We start from the raw sequence: 21,007 nt of genomic DNA on the forward strand, positions 1-21,007 counted from the left end.
CTTAAGGAAGAAAAGTAAAGTATAAGAGATAGCAAAATTACATAATAAGATAATGGTGTTTTGTTAAATTAAAGATAATAGATTTTGGTCTTTGTTCAAACTCTACAATTCTTTCTCTGGATACAGATGGTATTCTCCATCACAGACAGCCCAAAATTGTGCCTGATTGTTGCACTGATGGAAATGAACAAGTCCATCAGGGTTGATCATCACCCCCATGTTGCTGTTAGGTCTTCTTAGAGGACAATAGTACTCCATTCCATTCTACTACAATGGATGGGCATCCCCTCATTTTCTAATTCTTTGCCATTACAAAAGAGCTGCTATAAATATTTTTGTACATGTGGACCTTTTCCCCTTTTTTTATGATCTCTTTCAAATAAGGACCCAATAGTGTTATTGCTGTATCAAAGGCTATGCACAGTTTTATCACACTTTGGGCATAGCTCCAGATTTCTCTCCAGAATAGTTGAATCAGTTCATAGCTCCATCATCAGTGTGTTAGGGTCCTGCTTTCCCCATAAACTCTCCAACATTGATTATTTTCCTTTTTTGTCATTTTAGCCAATCTGATAAGTATGAGGTGGTATCTCAGAGCTGTTTTAATTTGCATTTCTCTAATCATCGATGATTTAGAGCATATTTCATATGACAATAAATAGCTCTAATTTTTCATCTGAAAACTGTTCATATCCTTTGATCATTTATCAAATGGGGAATGACTTCTTATCAATTTGTCAATGCATTGATTTTTAATAATATTCTATTGTAGCAAAATAATTTACTAAAATTCTTGAGTTTATTATGAGATTTTTACCTATAAGTATATTTGAATGGTTACTAGACAAAATTTTTCAGATCTATTATCTGATTAATATAATTCCTCTAGAAATCAATGTGATCCGTAGTCATATGAAAAACTGCTTTGAATCATTACTGATTAGAGAAATACAAATTAAAGCATCTTTGAGGTACCACCTCACACCTGACAGATTGACCAAAATGACCAGAAAAGACAACGATCAATGTTGGGCGGGATGTGGGAAATCTGGGACACTAATGCATTGTTGGTGGAGCTGTGGACTCATCCAACCTTTCTGGAGAACAATTTGGAATTATGCCCAAAGGGCAACAAAAATGTGCCAATCTTTTGATCCAACAATACCACTACGGGGTCTATACCCTGAAGAGATCATGAAAAAGGGTAAAAATATTACTTGTACAAAAATATTCATAGCAGCTCTGTTTGTGGTGGCAAAGAATTGGAAATCAAGTGAATGTCCATCAATTGGAGAATGGCTGAACAAATTGTGGTATATGTATGCCATGGAACACTATTGTTCTATTAGAAACCAGGCAGGATAGGAATTCAGGGAAGCCTGGAAAGATTTAAATCTGGTTGATGCTGAAATATCTGCTCTAGGCAATTTTCTAAGAAAAATTTTCCAAGAAGGTGCTAACTTATGTTAGGGAAAGTTTTCTATTCTTTGAATTCATGGGTCTAGTACCTAACCCTAATTCTTAATTTTCACTTATGTTAGTTGTGAGATCACTTACCTGACAAGACTGTGAATGATAAAATACATTAAGAAACTTGTGGTATTAATAACTAATATTCATTATTCAGTACTTTAATGCATGTAGATGCTTTTTTGGCTCACATAGGAGAAGGTACTACTTGGCATAATATTTCTTATTCTTTGTGTTGAGTTACTCACATATTGTATTAAGACTTCATTTGTGTATCATGGCAAATCAGTTTGCTGAGGTCATGATAGATGATAGAATGTTAAACCTGATAGATGTGGTACAGCTCCCTTATTTTATATTCTCTCTCCTATGGGCATGTATCCTTTTAATCATCTTCCTACTTTCTACGAACATACTCTGAAGTATTTTCTATCCTTTTAAGTATTTCCTCTGTCATCCAATTAACTAGTATCTCATATCTTTCTTGTCCTTATTTCTAAACTTGTAGAAGTATACTATGTCATAAAAATAGATACCTGCTGGTCCATATTGACTTAGAAAACACAATTAACATGATCTGTGTTGTACTATATCTTTATTTTTTAAACAATTTCCAACTTAAGTTTGAATTCTGTTTTATGCTTACTCCCTTTGTCTTAAATTACTTTTTTATAACTTTTGAATCTCATTACTTTACTGGGAGAATTCAATGCAGGGTTATTTATGACCTAATTGCCAAATCCAGGGATCCTTTCTCAGACATCATAGTTTTTGACCTTTTCTGTATCTTTTGACATTATTGACCACTTAAGCCTTCTAAAAATTTACTTGATGTACCTCTCCTGGTTTTTCTCTTTTTTCCCCTCTTTTTCTTTTTTGTCTTACACTTTAAATATTTTTTTCTCTATTATTTTTTTAAATTTTTTTCCAATTCATGTAAAAACAATTTTTTTTAAAGAAAGATTTTATTTATTTTGAGTTTTATTTTTCCCCTATTCTTTATTCCCTCTCCCCAACCCCCACAGAAGGCATTCTGTTAGTGTTTACATTGGTTCCATGTTATACATTGATCTCAGTTGAATGTGATGACAGAAATCATATCCTTAAGGAAGAAAAATAAAGTATGAGATAGTGAAATTATATAATAATATGATTTTTTTTTTTTTTTTTTTTTTTTTTTTTTACTAATTTGATGGTAATAGTCTTTGGTCTTTGTTCAAAGTCCATAATTCTTTCTCTGGATACAGATGGTATTCTTCATTGCAGATAGCTCAAAATTGTCCCTGGTTGTTGCGCTGAAGGGATGAGCAAGTCCATCAAGGTTGAACATCACCCACCCCCCCATGTTGCTCTTTAGGGTATACAGTGTTTTTCTGGTTCTGCTTATCTTACTCAGCATCAGTTAATGCAAATCTTTCCAGGCTTCCCTGAATTCCCATCCCTCCTGGTTTCTAATAGAACAATAGTGTTCCAAAACATACATATACCACAATTTGTTAAGCCATTCCCCAATTAAAGGACATGTACTTGACTTCCAATTCTTTGCCACTACAAACAGGGCTGCTATACATATATATATATATATGCGTGTGTGTGTGTGTGTGTGTGTGTGTGTATTTTTAAGTTTTTGCAAGGCAAATGGGGTTAAGTGGTTTGTCCAAGGCCACACAGCTAGGTTAAGTGTCTGAGGCCAGATTTGAACTCCGGTACTCCTGACTTTTGGTCCACTGTGCCACCTAACTTCCCCCAATAAATATTTTTGTACAATGAGGTTTTTACCCTACTTTTTTAATCATCTCTTCATGCTGTAGACCCAGTAGTGGTATTGCTGGGTCAAAGGGTATGCACATTTTTGTTGCCCTTTGGGCATAATCCCAAATTGTTCTCCAGAAAAATTGGATGAGTTCACAGCTCCACCAACAATGCATTAGTGTCCCAGATTTCCCACATCCCTCCCAACTTTGATCATTGTCTTTTCTGGTCATTTTGGTCAGTCTGTCAGGTGTGAGATGATACCTCAGAGATGCTTTAATTTGCATTTCTCTAATAAATAATGATTTGGCATGTAAAAACAATTTTTAACATTAGTTTAAAAAATTTTAAGTTCCAAAATTTCTCCCTTCTTCCCTGCCCCACTCCTTGAGAAGGTTATATAATCTAATCATGCAAAGCATATTTCCATGTTAGTTATGTTGTAGAAGAATACACACACACACACACACACACACACACACACACATACACACAGAGTAAAAAAAAATGCTTCAATCTGCATTCATACACTATCAGTTTTCTCTCTCTGGAAACGGTGGTTATTTTTCCTTATAAGCTTTTGGGTTGTCTTGGCTCTTTGTTTGATGAGACAACAGTGAAGTCATTCACAGTTGATCATTTTACAGTGCTACTGTTATTATGTAGATTTTTTCCTGGTTCTGCTCATTTCACTTTGCTTTAATTTGTGTAAATCATTCCAGGTTTTTCTGAGAGCATCCTGCTCATCATTTCTTTTTTTTTTCTCATCATTTCTTAATACAATAGTAGTCTATCACAATTATATACCACAACTTATTCAGTCATTCCCCAAATGGTAGACATCCCCTCACTTTCCAATTCTTTGCAACCATATAAATATTTTTGTACCTATAGGTATTTTTTTTTTTAATCTTTAGGATACAGACCTAGAAATGGTATTTCTGGGTCAAAGAATAGGCATAGTTTTGTAACCCTTTATAACGGATCTAAATTACTCTTCAGAATGGTTGAATCAGTTTATAACTCCACCAACAGTGGAATTGTCATTTCCAACATTTTTCCCGTCATATTAGCTAATCTGATAACTGTGGGGTAATAAATCAGTGTCTTTTAAATGTTTTTCTAGTGACTTAGAGCATTTTTTTTTAGGTTTTTGCAAGGCAAATGGGGTTAAGTGGCTTGCCCAAGGCCACACAGCTAGGTAATTATTAAGTGTCTGAGACCAGATTTGAACCCAGGTACTCCTGACTCCAAGGCCGGTGCTTTATCCACTGTGCCACCTAGCCGCCCCAACTGTTTTATTTTTAAATGTTATTTTAGTTTACTTTTTCAATTATATAAAAACATGGTTTTCAACATTTATCTTTTTGTAAGCTTTTGAGTTCCACATTTTCTATTTCCTTCCCTTCCCCCTCCCCAGAGCAGCAAATAATGATATAAATTATATGTTTATATATATATATATATATATATATATATATATATATATATCACTCTATCATGTATCATACTATTTTATGACCTCAGCAAACTGATTTGCCAGATATGCAAATGAGGTCCTAATACAATATGTGAGCAACTCAACACAAAGAATAAGAAATATTATGCCAAGTAGTACCTTCTCCTATGTGAGCCAAAGAAGCATCTACATGCATTAAAGTACTGTATAATAAATATTAGTTATTAATACCACATATTATTTAACATATGCCACATTAAACCATGTTTAACATATTTCCATATTAGGTTGTGAAAGAAGAATTAGAACTAAGGAAAAAAACTGAGAAAAAAATTTTAAAAAGTGAAAATATTAGGTAGACTCCATTTCTCATGGCAATAAGAATTGTTCTTGGTCACCGAACTACTGAGAGGAATTGAGTTCATCCTAGTTGATCATCACAGAATGTTGCTGTTAAGATGTACAATGTTTTGGTTTTGCTCTCTTCATTCACCATCAGTTCATTCAAGTCCTTCTAGGCTTTTCTGAAGTCTGGCTGCTCATGATTTCTTACAGAACAATAGTACTCCCATTACATTCATTTACTATAATTTGTTCAACCATTCCCAAATTGATAGACAACCCCTCAATTTCCAATTCTTTGCCACTAGAAAAAGAGCTGCAATAAATATTTTTGTACATTTAGGTCTTTTCTCCTTTTTTATGATCTCTGGGAGATAGACCTGGTGGTATTTCTGTATCAATGGCTATGCAGTTTTATTCTCCTTTGGGCATAGTTCCAACTTGCTCTCCAGAATGGTTGGATCAGTTCCTTAAATCCACCAACAGTACTTTAGTGCCTTTCACCATTTATTAATTGGAGAGAAATGAGATCTTTAGCAGAAAAGCTTGCTGTAAAAATTTCCCCATTTATTACCTCTAATTTTGGCTATATCGGTTTTGTTTGTTCAAAACCCATTTTATTTAATGTAGAGAACATTATCTATTTTACATCCCATAGTGCTATCTCTTACTTAATCATGAATTCTTACCTCATTTATAGGTCCGACAGGTAAATGCTTTTGGTTTTACTCTTTATGTCTAAGTCATGTACCAATTTTGACTACTTTTTCTTCCATTTATGTGATTTCTTTGAGTTTTATGTCTGAAAGTGCTTTCCTGGACTTACTTTTGTATTCATTTTCTATTCTCTCCCTTGCTGATCTTATCTGTTGTCATGATTTCAGTTCTTACCTCTATGAAGATGGCTCCCATATCTTACCATTTATTTTGATACTTATATTCAACCTTAGTTTCTGTACCTGTCCTATATCTCCCAGATGCCTTTTGAACATCTCTATGTTAATATTATACTGATGAACTAAATCTCATACTGAATTAATCACTTTAATTCCCAAAGTGACCCTTTCTCCTACATTTATTAAAATGAACACTATTGTGTCTACCTCAGGTTTGGTATGAAGATCAAAGGATATCATGTGCTAAGCATTCTAAAAACATCAAAATGCTATATAAATGTCAGCTTTTATGTTATTGATTCATTTAATCTGGACCTGTGGCTTCAAGGTTTACAAACTTCTTCCACTAGTACTCCTAGTACTAATTTTTTGCATATAGCCAGTTTTATATCAAAGGAGAAACTGAAACCAAGATCTTCCTAGCTGCAAGACCTTATTCTCTGTCCTCCCTTACTTGGTAGCTAGTATTACCATTGTCAGCATATTATTAAAAGGATATCCTTTTAATTTGATAATGATATTCTACTAAGCATTAGACTTAAGACCTTAGCTTCATCTTTGACTTTTTTCCTCCCTTACTTTCATCTCATAAGATGCCAAGTCTTATGAAGTCTATTTTAGAATATATTCTCCTTGATGGTGGACTCTGCCATTTTTTATCTTTCTATATTGGATTCCTAACATAGTAAGTACATACCATATGGTAAGAGTAACAAATTGTTGAACTTTTGAGTAGGCTTAATTAAACCTCAGAGGGGAAGTGAGTTAGCTATGGTTGTCACACAAGTTAGTAGAGAACTGCGATTCCAACTGAAGATTCTGATTACTACACTTGTTCTTTCTGCTATATCATACTGTCTTAACAAGATAATCATCCTGGGTTGGCCAAGTGGCGCAGTGGATAAAGCACTGGTCCTGGAGTCAGGAGTACCTGGGTTCAAATCTGGTCTCAGACACTTAATAATTACCTAGCAATGTGGCCGTGGGCAAGCCACTTAACCCCATTTGCCTTGCAAAAACCTAAAAAAAAAACAAACCCAAGATAATAATCCTTAACTTTACAACTAATTTCTAAGGACTTATGAAATATACTAATTAATATACATTGCAGAGAAAGTATGTACTTCCTCAAGTCATCTTTTTTTATCTTGATTATCATAGTTGCATTTACCTTGTTAAAAATTTGACTTCTCTATGACTTCCTTTTCATGCATCTCTCTACTTCCTCTAATCTATGATGACTAGAGAATATAGAAGTCCTTCCTCTTTCCCCTCTCCCTGAGGGTCAAACAGATTTAATAGTCATGAACATATTAGACAATAAAAAGGACTTAGAAATAGCTTCTTTATTCAGACAAATAGAATTTAGTGTATGTTGTTGCTTGTTAATTTATATAAATATGTAAATGTTCCTGTCATAGGTATTATGATTAACTTTTTTTAAAATTAACTTTCAAAAGTATTTTTTAAACAGTAATACATTTTTGTTCACTTTTTGACAGACCTCATTCTACAGACAGTGCCACACACAGGAAGATGACCCTGTCACTTGCTGATAGATGTTCAAAGACACAGAAAATTAGAATTTTACCTATGGCTGGTCGTGATCCAGAATGCCAGCGCACAGAAATGATTAAGGTATTTTTTTATTGGTTTTTCCTTTGATTTTTGTTCATTAAGAGTAATATTTTTATTTACCTACTCTTCAGTTGACTGATGCTATAAATATTGCTTACTCAGATGATCAGAAATCCCTGCACATAGGCTGAGATTATAGGGTGGTGATGGTGACAGCATAGATAATAGTAGTAAAGTAGAATTCCAGGTTTTTTTAAAAAAACTTGACTCAGGTTTTCCTCTAGGTATTTCAGCAGTTAATCAATTGCACATTTTAAGCTGTGATTGAAAAGACATTTCAGTAACTGTTCAGATTCCATTTATAATTTTATAAAGTTGAATTGAAATAAGTATTCCTTGAGAATTGAGAAAATTCTTTTCTTTGTAAAAGGGAGACTTTGGGTGTGAAATATTACATATTCTGTTCGAGATGGAATATGTCATATGCTTGTCATATTATTACATCGATTGGTTTTGCTGAACTGCTTTTTAAAACTTTATTTCTTTGAGACTAGCTATGATTATGTATGTATGTATGTATGTATGTATGTATGTGTGTGTGTATGGAGGGGAAGATGTGAGAGGTTTTTGGAAATGATGAAAAAATCAAAAGATACTAATAAATTTGAAAATGGTAAGGGGTCTCATTAGGTATAGGATGAATAGAATTAAAACTGGGTGGAATGAAACCTAGATCAGGATCAGAATATAAGTTGATAGAATGTATTTGGTTAATTTTTACTTTTCAGAATTTCAAATTTATGTAATTCGTTAATGAAGGCACATATTTGTCTGGCAAATTATCTCTTATGAGACACTTTAGTGGTATTGTGCTGCTAGCTTTCTTTTCCTTAGAGATAGTCTTATTTTCTGTCTTCCTTCTTACTCCCTGCCTCTGACAGGAAACTGTGTTTCCTGTATAACTTTTTTCTCTTTTTTGAGAAAGGGTGTTGCAAAAGAAAAGAGAGGAGTCAGCCAAGTGCTATAGCCCCCTGCCTCCAGTTTCATTATCAGCTTATTTTGTTAGTTAGTTATATATCTCTCTTTGCTAAGCCTATCATTTTACCATCTGGAAACCTGCCTTCTTGTCCTCAGAAGCAGGTTCAGCAAAGCTATGCATTGTCATAGTACCTCTCTGAAGTAACATATGAATCTGAGGTAATTCCTTATCTGGAATTGGTCATAAAATCTCATGTAGTTCTTGGTGATATCCTGAGAAGAGGGCAGAAACCATACAAGAATGATAGAGAATACTCCTTAAAAGTGAGTGGTATATTATCTTGGGAAGATCTTTCCCTTATTTTCAGAATAGCTTCAATGGAGATATTTTTATAGTTAAACTGAACTTTAGCTTGTCTTTTCCCAACTCTTGAAGTTGGGATATCATAAGGTTTGAAAAAAAGTTCTTATCTATATAAAATGGCTCACATGGAGATGTGAAAGGAAGGGAAATGCTCTGGAGAAACCAACAAAGTTGGCTGTCTTAGTTCTCAGGAATTCAACTTCTGCAACAATTAAGGTGCAACATTGTGGTTCAATACCTACCTAGGTGGCTCAGTGGATAGAGCACCAACCCTGGAAGTCAGGAGGACCCAAGTTTAAATCTGGCCTCCGACTTAATTGCCCAACAGCAGTGGACCTTAATTGTCATTAAGTCTGTGACTTGAAGGTCACAGACATAACTCTCCTAAGACTTGTGATCAGTTTGTAGTTTTTAGTGTATTTGATGCTCAGGGTGGCTCCCTGCTCCAAGGAGTAAGCTTAGGGAATCTTTTGTGAGTATCTTCAGGATTTGTAGTTATAATTTGGGATACAACCAGAAACTCCAGCGGACTCTGGATCTGCTGATTCCTTAAGAATATTGCTCTGTAGGTTCCATTGTAGAAAAAAAGATGTTTCATCTCACCTTTATATTTCCCTTAGTTCCATAATTAAGGAAAAATAACTTTGTTATTTGGTTTAATGAACAGAAAAGTGGCTTAGTAATTTGAAGAAAAAAGGACTTTTAAGAGCTCAAATATAAATGAATCTAATTATTTGTGATATATTGAATCAACTAATGATGTCTGATTTCCTTGACAGAAAGAGGAAGAACGGTTAAGAGCATCCATTCGTAGAGAATCTCAGCAGCGTAGAATGCGAGAAAAACAACATCAGCGAGGACTTAGTGCAAACTATTTAGAACCAGATCGTTATGATGAAGAGGATGAGGGAGAAGAGTCAATTAGCCTGGCAGCTATTAAAAATAGATATAAAGGTGGCATAAGAGGTAAGTTTTTCTTTTTTAAATGAAACTAAATTAATTGAAATTTTAATTAAATTTGTAATTGAAATTACATTTTGATATTTTAATTTACACATTATATTATCTGGACCCCACATCACTTAAAAATCATCTTTTTTCAAGAATTTAAGAACAGTTTGTCTTGAGACTCAAAAAATTTTGTAGAGAACAAGCCACAGCCAGGCTTTTCAAAAATCAGCCTATAGGATATTCAGGAACTTTTTTTTTTCTTAAGAATTTTGCAAGGCAAATGGGATTAAGTGGCTTGCCCAAGGCCACACAGCTAGGTAATTATTAAGTGTCTGAGACTGGATTTGAACCCAGGTACTCCTGACTCCAGGGCCAGTGCTCTATCCACTATGCCACCTAGCCGCCCCAATAGGGTTTAGTGGCTTGCCCAAGGCCACACAGCTAGGTAATTATTAAGTGTCTGAGGCTGAATTTGAACTCGGGTACTCCTGACTCCAGGGCCGGTGCTCTATCCACTGCGCCACCTAGCTGCCCCGAACTATTTATTTTTGTTGTGTTTTTTTTTAAATGGCAACAACTTCTCTCACTATTTAGTTTAATAAATATTCATTAAGCCTTAAGTGTTTAAGCACTGTGCTGGGCACTGGGAATACAAATACTAAATGAAGTCTGTCTTGAAGAAGGTTTTTATTCTGTTAGAGGAAGCAACATGTGCACTGATCAGTAAATACAAAGTCATTTTGTGAGAGGTGGGAGAGATTCACCAAAGCTGTGTTTAGGAGGATGTTTCTCAGATCCATTTGTCCTAATGTTTCTACTGACCTCCAGACTTGTCTTTCTAACTGCCTAGAGGACCTCTTAAACCAGATGTCCCACAGACATCTTCACCTTATCATGTCCAAAACTGAAATCATTTTCCCTCCCAAACTGCCTTATCAAGAGCACCATCATCCTCATTATCCAGGCTCCCAACTTGTCATCCTCAACTCCTCTCACTTCTCTTATCCAATTATACCAAGTCTTGTTTATGCTTTCATAATATGTCTCATATACTCTTTTTCCCCTCTGACACTGCCCTTATTAGGGATGATGATAAAAGGACCTTCAACACCTTATACCAGACTCTCCACTCTTCAGTGCACCCTTCACTCAGCTGTTGAAGCCCACGTCTGACCATGTCACTCCCCTGTTCACCTCCAGGATCAAACATAAGATCATGGTTCCAAAATTCTTGAACTTACTCTCCTCCATTTGCTCTGTGATCCAGTGACCCTAGCATACTTGTTAGGCCTCCCAGCATCAGCTGCCTATCCCTCCCCTTCACCTGGCTTCCTTTGTAGCCACTACAGTCAAACCTCCTGTAAGAAGCCTTTTCTGGATCCTATTTGCATACTGCTCCATCCTCAGACTGGGAGCTCCTTGAGGGCAGGGACTGTTCTTTGCCATTTTTTTTTTATCTCCAGTCCTTTGCTTATTGACTTGAGGAAATCAAAGTGTATTCCCTTTTACTTTTTTCATGGACTATATCTTTCCATTTTGAAAAAATAGTAATTTTTATATTCTACTTTATTTCTGAAGTAAAAGTTGGATTGAGACTAAGTGATTTTTTTAAATGACTTAAAATGTAATGACTTTTATTCCTTCTTCCTCACTCCTTTTTTACTCCTAGTTTCCCTTTCTTTCTATTGAAGTACTGTTTATTTCTATTTATTTTTCCTTTCCCATACATATACATGATGGGCTCAGCTCTCATCCATAACCCTGTATGCTACCTTCTTCACACAGCTGCTCTTATTTTGTTGATCTGTGCCTCTTTTCTCCAAAAATATATATACATAGATTTCTCAGAGTAGTAGTTCACTTTGGACTGTTGTGTAGCAACCTTTTTTTTTTCTTTGTAAAGTGAAATGCAGCAAATACAGTGAAATAAAATAAAAAGAAATAATTTATGATTTTTAGAGAGAAAATCATGAAATGTTCAGTTTGCCTGATTTTTAAATTAAGGTATATAAAAATCTAATGTCACCATTCACTTGGCCATTGGCATCAGGAATGCTATCTGTCTATATATACTTTAAAATATTGAGGACAGCTAGGTTGGATAGAGCATTGGCCCCGGAGTCAGGAGGGACCTGAGTTCAAATTCAGCCTCAGAGACTTAATAGTTACCTAGCTGTGTGGCCTTGGGCAAGCCACTTAAGCCCATTGCCTTAAATGAATAAAAAAAAAAATTAAAAAAAAAAGTTTAGAATTGGAATATTAGGAAGCACCTTAACATTTATCTTAATTTTTTCTTTTTAATTTTTAAAACACAGACTTAATTTTTTTTTCCAGTTCCACTACTGTAGAACTACTACCTACCAAGAAGTCTTTCCTATTTTGGATAGCTCTAATGGTTAGGAAATTTTTTTTATTAATATCAAGCTTAAATTTATGTCTTTGACCCTCTCCCAAGTAGTTCATCTCCTTGGTCATCAGGTCAAGCAGAATACCTCTTCAATTGGAAAGTGACCATGTCCTATTTAATTCTTCTCCAGGGTAAACTCTCCATTGGATACTCTTATGTCAACAGTTGAAGCTCCTTTGCTGTAGTCGTCATCATCATCCTGCCATGCTCTCCAGTTTTATCAGTGTCCTTCCTAATATGGTGTGCTTAGAACTAAATGCCACAATATAGACATGGTCTGGCCAAGACAGAGTAGAGAATGTCTGATTCCTCCTCATTCCTAGAAGCAATGTTTCTCAATGCAGTTCAAGATTTCACCTCAATGCATTTCACCTCAATTCATTAGCTTCTTTCAGATGCCATATAAATGCTGTTGACTCATTAATCTTGATGACCACTACAATTGCCAGATCTTTCTCACATGAACTGTTTCTAACTTTCCTTTTCAAGATAAATTATATACATGTAAATGTAAATATAAATATATACATATAAATTAAATCACTTGTTTTCAGAGGAACGAGCTAGGATCTATTCTTCTGATAGTGATGAAGGATCAGATGATGACAGAGCACAACGACTACTCAAAGCAAAGAAACTGACCAGTGATGAGGTGAGACTTGTATTCATCTTAATTCATTTATTTGTAGGCAGTGGTGACTGGGAATTTATTCTGGATTAATATTAAAAATGAGGAACAGCATGAGGTAGTGGATAGATGCCTTATCATCAGAAAAACTGAGGTGAAGGAGAAGTCAGTTTAACTTTTCATTGCCTCAGCCATTACCACAAGTCACCAAATGTTTTCATGCATAGTAGTGTTCTTAATGCTGATGAAATTACAGGTTCAGGGGCAGCTAGGTGGTGCAGTGGATAGAGCACTTAATAATTGCCTGGCTGTATGACCTTGGGCAAGTCACTTAATCCCATTGCTTTGCCAAAAAAAAAAATCACAGGTTCAGACCAAAACACATTCAAAAAGTAGTTTTTAACTCCAATTTTTATTAATTGATCTATTGGCTGATAATAACATAGTGTAAACACAAAGATTTAAAGGTTCATTTATTTCAGTGAAATATTATATATCCTTTGGTAAATAGGGTTGATGTATTTATGACATGTTTCTGAAAAGTTAAACATTTGCTTCATGAAGAAGCATATGGAACTCTGGATCTGGAGTGAGGAATATCGTAGTTCATACCTGGTCTCAAACGTTTGGGCAAGTCACTTCCATTTCTGCTTGCCTCAGTTTCTTCAGCTGTAAGATGGGATAATGGTGGTACTCACCAGGGTTGTTCTCAGGATCAAATGAGAATAGTTAAGTTTTTAATCAGTGTCTGGAACAAGATAGGCATTAGAGTAACATTTATTCACTCCTCCCACATTTCAGGATCTTTTTTTTTTTTAAAGACTAATAGGCTATAGCTACCATGAGGTGTGAGCTACACAGCATAGACCTTTAGATATTGCAAGTCCATCATTCAGACCACAAATTAATGAAATCTGTCTTAATGAAATCTGTCAGGCCTTTGTATTCTTTTATCTCCTAAATTCTTGATTTTGCATTTTGAGCACTTCTGAATATCCTAAGGTTATTTTCTTTCCACATGTTTCCTCTGTTGGTATTGGTGTCTTTTTATCCATATTCATAGAATAACTCAATTCTACAGAAGGGCACTGGCTGATTCAGGAAGGCAGGAGAGTCTTTCAGTAGCCCTGCTGTGGGTGTCAGGCTTCTGACACCTCCTGTTTAGAAGTTTACAGGCAGGTATTATGGTAGGTGGAGAGAGTCTTGGACCAGGGGCCCAAAGCACACATCACTTACTCAGTCTGAACTGTTAGCTCATCTCTAAAATGGGGATAAGAGCAACTGCCATTCTTACTGCACATGGGTATCATAAGAATCAAATGAGATAAAGACACACTATAAGTGTAAGCATTTTGTGTCTGGTTGCTGTTCTAATACACATATATGATATGTGACTTTTAAATTTATCTCATTCATGTTCCTCTTATTTTTCATTATAAAATGCTATGAATAGCTTAGCCCTCAGGTAAATGTGCTTTGAGAGATTTCAGATGTGGTGTAAAATTTCCACAAGCTATTTTTGGGGCACGAGTTGTAGAATTTATTTCCAAAGAACTAAGAAGTGACATCTGAAATGAGGAAATATCTTAATGGCACATTTATAGTATGCAAATAGGGCACTGTTTTGTAAGACAGCATAGTTTGAGCATTAAATCATTCTTTTTCTATTCAAATTTAAGGGCCTATATTCTGTAGTTGTGAATGTTTTGTTACCATATTTTCTTTTAACTAGTTCATGTTTACTTCAGCAACTGTACCTTCAATGCTACTTTGTGAACTTAATTGGCATATAGGTATCCGATAATATGAAAAATAGCTACCTTTCAGCAAACTTTCATATCCCCATAAGGTAGGGAGGGGTCTTTTGAAACATTCAATCTCTGTTGGAATCAACTTGGAGCTCCCAGAGTAAGAAACTGAGGGAAAGTCCTTGGCAAGAAGTGTTCATCATGGGGCAGTGTAGCTTCTGCAGGCACAAGGCTCTTTTTGTGGTCAAGTTTAGGGAGCTGTGAGCAGTGAGGAATCAGTCCTGACAGGGGTAAACAGCTGAGCCCAGTCAGCTACTTGTCCCAAACAGAAGTATCAGGATTGGCTGGTGCCAGTTTTTTCATCCATATCAGCCCACCTGCCTCTTAGAATCTGCCCTTGCCCTCTTGATGTTTTCAGAACAGGTTGTACTTAGACCAGGGACTGGCATTCTCTCAGAATTAACATGCGCTAAAAACAATTTAGTTTTGGGGGAATTTTAGTGCTGTAATGCGGTACCTATATTTTTATATTTAAAAGCTTTTGAAATTAAATTATAGTATGAAAAGAGTAAGGGTTCAGAAAATACATAAAACTCATTCAAAATTAAACTAAAATGTCATTTTGCCAGGTTAGAGATGATTCTTGACTCAGATTAAGAGGAAACAAAGGCAGGTGGGAAATGAGTCATGCAACTACACTCAATGCCAGCAACTCTCCCCTCCTTCCCTTGATCGTCCAGGCCAGTACACAAACAGGCGACCATCTGGCAGGGTTCTCTTGGGTAGCTTTCCATTGCTACTATTTGGGAGAGCAGGGTGATTGGACCCCAAAATTCATGACCTTTTCTTTACCTTTCTGTTGTCTCTGCAGTGTCTGCTGTAGAGAGACATATAAAAATGCAAGTACTTGAATACATCGAGAGTCTTGGGGAACAAGCTGTCTATGTAATAGCCAAGTTTTAAATCTCTCTTGATATGTGTATCAATCTAATATTCTCACCTTTACTTTCTACTCTTTAATAAGAGGCAGAGCTATTTCCTTCAGTCCTATAGACCCACCCATATCTTACTTGCAGGCTGAAATTTAAACTGTTCTTCAGTAGTACCTGAAACTCATTTCAGCAAAGTTAACATGGTCTCTGTCCACATAAGTTCTCTACTTTTCCTGGTTTTCTTTTTCCTAGATGGTACATGGTTATTATATAGTGGGTGACAGCTCACAGCTTTGAGAGAATAATTTAGATGATATCTCAAAGATGGTAGGTAGAAAAAAGGGTGAGGAAATGATAAAAGGAATCTTTTTCTGGAGATGCTCAGGAAAGGCAAAGTCTAAAGTAGATAAAGTTAACTGATCTTATCTTTTTTTTTTTTAAGATTTTATTTGAGTTTTGAGTTTTACAATTTTTCTCCCAATCTTATTTCCCTCCACCCACCGCCCCATGGAAAGCAATCTGTCAGTCTTTATTTTGTTTCCATATTGTACATTGATCCAAATTGAGTGCGATGATAGAGAAATCACATCCTTAAGGAAGAAACAAAAAGTATGAGATAACAAGATCAGACAATAAGTAAGATGTTTTTTTTTTCTAAATTAAAGGGAATAGTCCTTGGTCTTTGTTCAAACTCCATGGTTCTTTATCTGGATTACGATGGTATTCTCCATTTCAGACAGCCCCAAAATTGTCCCTGATTGTTGCACTGATGGAATGAGCAAGTCCTTCAAGGTTGAACATCACATCTCCCCCATGTTACTGTTAGGGTGTACAATGTTTTTCTGGTTCTGCTCGTCTCACTCAGCATCAGTTCATGCCATTACCTCCAGGCTTCCCTGAATTCCCGTTCCTCCTGGTTTCTAATAGAACAGTAGTGTTACATGACATACATATACCACAACAACTGATCTATCTTGAGTTTGCCTCGTAATTCTTGCAACTCTACCTGCCTCCCTTTTTCCCTAAAACACCCTAAGCAGTACTTGTTTTCATAAGGAGAGTAGAAAGATGATCTCACTGAACCTCAGATGAATCTTGTCTTTTACATAGTAGATATTCTGAACTATTGATTGACCATATGAATGAACAGTCCATTATCTGCCTTCATTTCATTTTACATACTTTGCTCTCCAGAGGGCTGATAACAAGAGGAGGATCCAATTAGTAAGACTCCCAAGAATTGATGCTGATACAAGATATACTTTGGCTCCATCTCAAGTTGTTGTGCAGGAATATTTAGTAATTCTAACAAGAACAAATTGTGTGTGTGTGTGTGTGTGTGTTCTGGTCTTCAAACTTCTTTATAAATGGCTCATTGAGCTTCATAATAATCCTAGGAGTTAGGTGCTAATATTCCCATTTTATATATGAAGAAAAAAGACAGAAAGATGTTAAGGATTTGCCCAGTACTACATAGATAATAAATATTGGAGATGGGATTTAAACTGAGGCCTTCCTGAATCCAGATCCAGCATTCTTTCATTGTATCACCCAGAGGACTAAGTATGAGTAAACCCCTGCCCTCTTCTCTAGTCAGTCTCCTACTGCTTCTGGGAATCTTTGAGGAATCCTTGCTTCTATCAGGTAAACATTAGAATTAGGATTCATGGTAGAATCCCTGTATGTAAATTCATTTTTTCATAGGATTCAATTCTATACATCAAAAATTATTTCCCACTTTTTATTTTTTTAGGTTTTTTCAAGGCAATGGGGTTAAATGGCTTGCCCAAGGCCACACAACTAAATTATTAAGAGTCCGAGGTCAGATTTGAACTCAGGTACTCCTGATTCCAGGGCCAGTGCTTTATCCACTGCACCACCTAGCCATCCCTACTTTTTATTTTTTAAAAATTACATTTTATTTTCCCAATTACACATAAAGACAATTTTTATAACTCCTTCCTTTAAAATTTTTGAGTTCCAAATTTTCTCCCCTTCCCTCACTTTCTTCCTGAGTCAATAAACAATTTTTCATATAGGTTAAACATGTTTAGTCAGGCAAAACATTACCATATTAATAATTTTTCAATAACAAATCCTGCCTTGAATTACTTGAATCCCTGCTGTGTAGTAATAGAAAGCAGGGAGTCTAATTATAAAGTGACTGTGGTGGCAGGGGTGGGGGAGGGGGTGGACTTGGAGAAGGTGGGATGGAGCCAGTGTGCAATATCAAAATATCACACCCTTCCCCTCTTTAGAGAAAAAGATGTATGGGAGTGTTTCTTTTACTCATTCATTGTCTTACTGAAAAATCTTTGGTGTGGGGAAAAGGAGTTGAAAAGTGGAATCTGATCTCTGAACCTATTAAGCATTTGTTGTTGGGATTTTGACCAGCCAGAAAAGTAGCTCTCTTTTTAATTTACACTGCTAATAGGAGTTTAACCACCCCTTGTAAAGTTGTTTCCCTTAAACTAATTTTTTTAGGATTTTAGATTGGGGAAGGTGACAAAAGATATTTTTCCCTTTTAACATTTTAGTCTGTTTAGACTAGTGATTACTTCTTAGAATCATCCTGAATATGGCAAACACATAAGGATCTTGAGTTGTAAGGTACATTAGAATTTAGGCCAACTCCTTGACTACAGGCCAGATTGGCTAAGTGCCTAGCCTTGGTCTTTCAGGTATATAGTGACTCCGATACCAGGGCTTTTTGTACCATGCTCTTCTAAATCTGGCTTAAGTATCCAACTGCACTATTGAGTAAGATGTACAAGAATAAGGGTAAGGGTTAGCACTTTAGAACTTAGAGAACAACTCCCATCCATGCTCACAGTTGGAGAGTAGAGTTGCAGATAATTATCCTCATTTTACAGGAGGCTCAGAAAGTTTAAGTGACTTGATTAATCTCTGTTCACACAAGTTCAGTGTTAGTGTTGAACAGAGGTCTCACTTGACATGATGGTCTTCCATTACCTTGACCCCACACTTAGCCTACCTCTTTTCCTGCTCTTCAACTAATTAAGCTTGGCTCCTTTGTAGAGCTTGTCAAGGGAGATGCCTTAAGACTTGTTAGAAATATGAAAGGAGGGTCTCTGGGTGACATTTATTTTTTTAGAACGTAAGAACATGAAGGATTTGATTTTATTAACTACTTGCTGTGAAGGAAAAACACCGAGTCTGAGGGAAGGCCTCTATTACTGCTGACATGTGATTATTTCCAACCTTCTGTGGAGATGGATACAAGGACAAATTTGTATTTAAAGGAATTCACACTATTTGAGTGAAGGAACTATTTCATCATGGTCATTCCAGCTGGGTACAGTATCTTCTGCATAAGTGATAGAAAATTTGTTGGAATAAAAAAAAAATTGAGCTTAGGGCAGAAGTGAAAAGGCACTAAACTGATAAAGGCAGATTCAGGAACTTAAAAAAGGGCACTAAATTGTACCCAGCACTGCAAACCCCTTTGGAGTTAATCTCCGATGTAAACTTTACTCAACATGTACTTGTCCCTCCCATTGATATTTTCTTTTTCTGCATTACATTAGCAGTTTCTACCTGTAGATGGAAAAAATTCATGATCCAATGGAAATTTTTCAAGTTTCTTCTAAATTAGAGCTGTCCATAATATGGCCCAGTGTGATTTTTTTGCAGTAAACCCTGTGGTTTTTACTAAACTTTTTAGTAAACAAAGCCAAGCTACTGCAGAACTCTCACTAAATGGCAAATCAAAATATATTGTGTTATTTCAATAAAAACTTTTAAAAGTAAGGTTGGACAGCCCTGTTCTAAATTATTAAAGTAATGGATGTATATATGTAAGAATAAAATTGTTTTTATATAGTTTGCAATTATTAAACTAGCATAAAACATTTCCTCAAACATACTGAAACTATGTTCAGAAATCCTTTAAAATATTTTGAAAACTGACTAGACAGGCTTTGAAATCTTTTTTTTTATAGTCTAAAAAATGTTAAGGATAGACAACAGATTTTCAATGTGATAGTTTTCTATTTGTCTTTGAGATCTTTCCTCTCAAAAATACCTTTGCTTCTTCAGCACTTAAAAATTTCCCAAACTGGCACTTGACCAGTATGCTCTTTTAAAAATAATTTTAATTGATGTATATTGTTTTCATTTCTACATTTCTAGAATTGGCCATCCCTTATAACAAAGATTTAAAAAAATAAATTTATTTTCCCAACTACATGGAAATAGTTTTCAACATTCTTTTTTTGTAATGGGTGCCACACTTTTTCTCCCTCCCTTCTTTCCATCTCCCCTTCCCTTGACAGCCAATAGTCTAATACATTATACATGCATAATTATATTAAATTATATTCCAGGGGCAGCTAGGTGGATTAGAGTACCAACCCTGGAGTAAGGAGCAAAAACAAAATATAATATTTCCATATTAATCATGTTGTAAAAGAAGAATCAGAACAAAAGGAGGAAAAATGAGAGGAAAAATCATAGAGCATAAAACAAATTTTAAAAATTGAAAATAGTATGCTTGTCTGCATTCAGATTCCATAGTTTCTTCTCTGAATGTAGATGGTATTTTCTTTATTACAAGTCCTTTAGAATAATCTTTCATCATCATTATACTGCTGAGAGGAGCTGAATCTATCATAGTTGACCATCACACAATGTTGCAGTTAATGTGTACAATGTTCTGGAATTTTTTTTTTTTTTTAAGGATTTTGCAAGGCATATGGGGTTAAGTGGCTTGCCCAAGGCCACACAGCTAGGTAATTATTAAAGTGTCTGAGACTGGATTTGAATTCAGGTACTCTTGACTTCAGGGCCAGTGCTCTAGCCACTGTGCCAGCTAGCTGCCCCTAGATTTTTTTTTTTTTTTTTAGGTTTTTGCAAGGCAAATGGGGTTAAGTGGCTTGCCCAAGGCCACATAGCTAGGTAATTATTAAGTGTCTGAGACCGGATTTGAACCCAGGTATTCCTGACTCCAAGGCCGGTGCTTTATCCACTATGCCACCTAGCCGCCCCAGATATTTTTTTTAAAAGAAAAACCATTATTTAACAAAATAAACGTATTAGTATATTTCGTTTTTGTAAGCAAAGGGGAAAGAATGGGGATATTCTAGTGGATAACAAGTTAGCCTTGCATCTAGAAGACCAGCAAGTCATTTAATCTCTGTATTCCAGGAAACTATGAGAGTTAAAATACATGGATGAGCTGCCAGTCTGCATTGATGGAGGGTGGATTCACCAGAAATAACTCAGTTCATAATTGAGCTTTAAATTTGTTTTTTCTTGTCTCCCTTTAGGAAGGTGAAACTTCTGGAAAAAGGAAAGCAGAGGATGATGATAAAGCTAATAAAAAACACAAGAAGTATGTGATTAGCGACGAAGAAGAGGAAGATGATGACTGAATTTCAAAAAATGGAAATGTGTTTTCTATGGATTGTACAGTTATTTTATAAAAGATGTAACATGATGAAGTTATTTTGATTAAAATGAATTGATATGCTTTTTGTTTAA

The 21,007-nt window shown here is 35.5% G+C and overlaps 1 protein-coding gene across 1 annotated transcript in view; it reads left to right on the plus strand.

Moving 5' to 3' along the window:
- Nucleotides 1–21,007, plus strand: part of LEO1 (LEO1 homolog, Paf1/RNA polymerase II complex component) — a 58,823-nt gene extending 37,816 nt beyond the window's left edge. The window contains exons 9-12 of the mRNA XM_074234671.1: nt 7,422–7,557; nt 9,619–9,805; nt 12,752–12,849; nt 20,794–21,007. Coding sequence (XP_074090772.1) covers nt 7,422–7,557; nt 9,619–9,805; nt 12,752–12,849; nt 20,794–20,898 — 526 coding nt within the window. The 3' untranslated portion in view covers nt 20,899–21,007. The remainder of the gene's footprint in view (nt 1–7,421; nt 7,558–9,618; nt 9,806–12,751; nt 12,850–20,793) is intronic.

This window comes from Macrotis lagotis, chromosome 4 (genome assembly GCF_037893015.1).
Source record: "Macrotis lagotis isolate mMagLag1 chromosome 4, bilby.v1.9.chrom.fasta, whole genome shotgun sequence".
In the NCBI taxonomy this organism is placed as follows: domain Eukaryota; kingdom Metazoa; phylum Chordata; class Mammalia; order Peramelemorphia; family Peramelidae; genus Macrotis; species Macrotis lagotis.